This window comes from Plasmopara halstedii (assembly GCF_900000015.1).
Source record: "Plasmopara halstedii genome assembly, contig: Scaffold_430, whole genome shotgun sequence".
Classification (NCBI taxonomy): domain Eukaryota; phylum Oomycota; class Peronosporomycetes; order Peronosporales; family Peronosporaceae; genus Plasmopara; species Plasmopara halstedii.
The window spans coordinates 125245-127738 of record NW_020187350.1 but is presented as its reverse complement, the minus strand read 5'-3'; the positions used below and the strand labels follow the sequence as shown (position 1 = coordinate 127738).

General features: G+C 44.0%; 1 protein-coding gene across 1 annotated transcript; it reads right to left on the bottom strand.

The window, feature by feature from the left end:
• Positions 1-599: 599 nt before the first annotated feature.
• Positions 600-2068, bottom strand: PHALS_09606 (Transcription initiation factor TFIID, subunit BDF1 and related bromodomain proteins; the record flags this gene model as incomplete). Its single annotated transcript, XM_024724893.1, has 2 exons — positions 600-616; positions 703-2068. 2 exons carry the CDS (start codon positions 2066-2068, stop codon positions 600-602), a joined length of 1383 nt encoding a protein of 460 aa, XP_024575724.1.
• Positions 2069-2494: the final 426 nt, after the last annotated feature.

Genomic DNA, 2494 nt, shown 5'->3' with positions numbered 1-2494 from the left:
TGGCCATTGCTCGAATATCTGCCCCTTCCACTGGATCACTATTGTACTTGTGGCAATTGGAAAAAATTAAATGAACATCAGCACTGAATACGTCGACACTCCCATACCGATCACTTTTTAATTTGCGCTCGATTTTGGCAAAGTCCATCGGCTCAGAGACAATTGTCAGATAATCCGGGTACTTAGTTGTATCCACAGCAGTTAAGAAAGGTCCTGCTGTCTTGATCTCTATTCCACGAAAACCTTTCATTTTGTGTGCACGCAAATGCTTCATAATTCCAAGACAGATGTTTTTTTCAGGCAGGCCACTGCCCACATCACGAGACTTTGACGATTTAGAAAGCTTTGATAATTTGGATGACTTGGATGATCTTGACAGCAACTTTTTCTTGCCTTTATCATGCTCAACTAAAGGTCCACTCGCTACTGACATGGGGGTTGGTAACGATGGGGAGGGGTGCAACTCAACAGAGACCGGTTGGGTATTCGTATATGAAGTTGGAGACCGTTGCTTACCTTTAGACACCCCACTGTTGGTAGCGGAAGCGCTTAAGATCGAGCTACGTGTGCGCAAGACACCGAGCAATGTTTCGGCGGATTCACAATACGTCTGTCCCTGAGGATCAGATTTCCAGTAAGTGATACAATTGTCAAAGACAAGCTTCATGCCGGCAATAAATTCAGAAACAGTTTTGTATTCACCTAAGTGTAGTTTTGAAGACACAGTGCCAATATCCATAGGCTCTTTCACGAGTTCATAATAGTTATATGGAATTTGATCTGGCGAATCATAGTACGACTCGATTGGATATTTAAACCACTGTGATGTCTCCTGTCCAGCCGTTCGGTGCGCAAGTATATCGTGAAGTATCTGATGACAATTCCACCGCTCCGGAACACCAGGCCAAGAGCCTCCAATCTTAATGAACAGACTTTCAAAGAGTTTCATGAGAGTAACAGCGTGATTTCGCATGACCTTACTAAGAATCACATCGCTGTTGTAAACTAAGCAGTTCGAAAAAATGAGGCGTAAATCAAAAGCAAACGCATCAATTGTGGGGTAGCTTCCACTTCGAAGTTTTTTCTGGACGCCATATAAATGCATACGGTTGGGCACTTTGATACGGTAGTCTGGAAAATGATTTAAGTCTACTGCTTGTAAGAATGGCGCAGCGGGACTAATGTTTCCCTCTCTATACTTGATCAACTTCATAAGCAACGCAAGACACGCGGTAACTTCTAAGTCCGTCATTTTTGCTCGAGAAGCTTGGATTAATCCCATTTCTTGCTTAACTTCCAATTTTGTGCTCTCACGAAATGCTGGTGTAGTAATGGCTGGAGGACACTCATCACTTTTGTTCATAAAAGAAATTTCATCCTTTACCGACGATTTAAGTCCACCTTCATGCTCGCTCTGATGATGCTTTTTCTTACTCTCACCACTGCTTGAGCTTGAATGTCTGTGTTCCTTCTCACGACTCTTGCTTGATTTCTTTGACTTTTTTGACTTTTTGTCTTTTGTGCTGTGTTTATGTTTATGTTTTCTGACTTCCTGTCCATCATCTCGAGAACGATGATGATGATTGCTTTGGTGACTACTGCTGCTATGGTGTTGCTGAGACACCGATGAAGAGGATAAGCCTATACTTTCGGCCCTGCGTTTCTCCTTCTTGGCCTCTCGATGCGCCGCTTTGGCCGCATCATCCGCCTTGAAAACATTATCAATCGATTTCGCATAAGCTGTTTCAAAAACTCGCAGCAAGTGTTGAGCCGCGGCATACACGGAGCCCTTAATATCCTGATCATCTTTGTTGTAAGTAAGCGCATTGTGAAAAACAAGACGCACATCTCGCGCAAATTTGTCATGTGATTTAAAGCGGCAACGCGAGGGTTTGATCCCCAGATTCTTTTTGATTGTTGTGAGGTCCATCGGCTTCTTGATTACCTGGTCGTATCCTGGAATATCAACAGGCGTCATAAAGACCCATGACCAGCTTTCCTGCACGCGTGGGTTCGTCAGGAGCTCCAGTAGCCGCATACATTCTGTGTGCGCCGCCTCCGAGATCATGGGAGACAATCACTCTTAGTGCTTATATTTCATACTGATGCCATGTACTGATTTTCATCCAATCTTTGACAAGAATTTAATTAGAAAAACATCAAGCATGGCGTCAGCTGGAGGTGAACGTATGTCAAGTAGCGACTTTAAGAAGAAGCGCGAGATTGAAAATGCACGTAAGAATGGTACACTGCCACCTGAGCAAGATGCAGATGGTAATTTAATCAATCCACACAATCCGGAATTCATTAGTAAGCGTCCGTGGTATTTGGGGGATTCGGGGCCGTCGCTTAAGCATCAGACATTGCAGCATCAGGCGCGTCTATTATCTATACATGAGGCTGATGAACTATACATCAAAGGAAGAAAGCAGCAAGCGATCATAGAGACAGGTCAACAGCGGAAGTGGCGCAAGGGTGCGTGTAAAAACTGTGG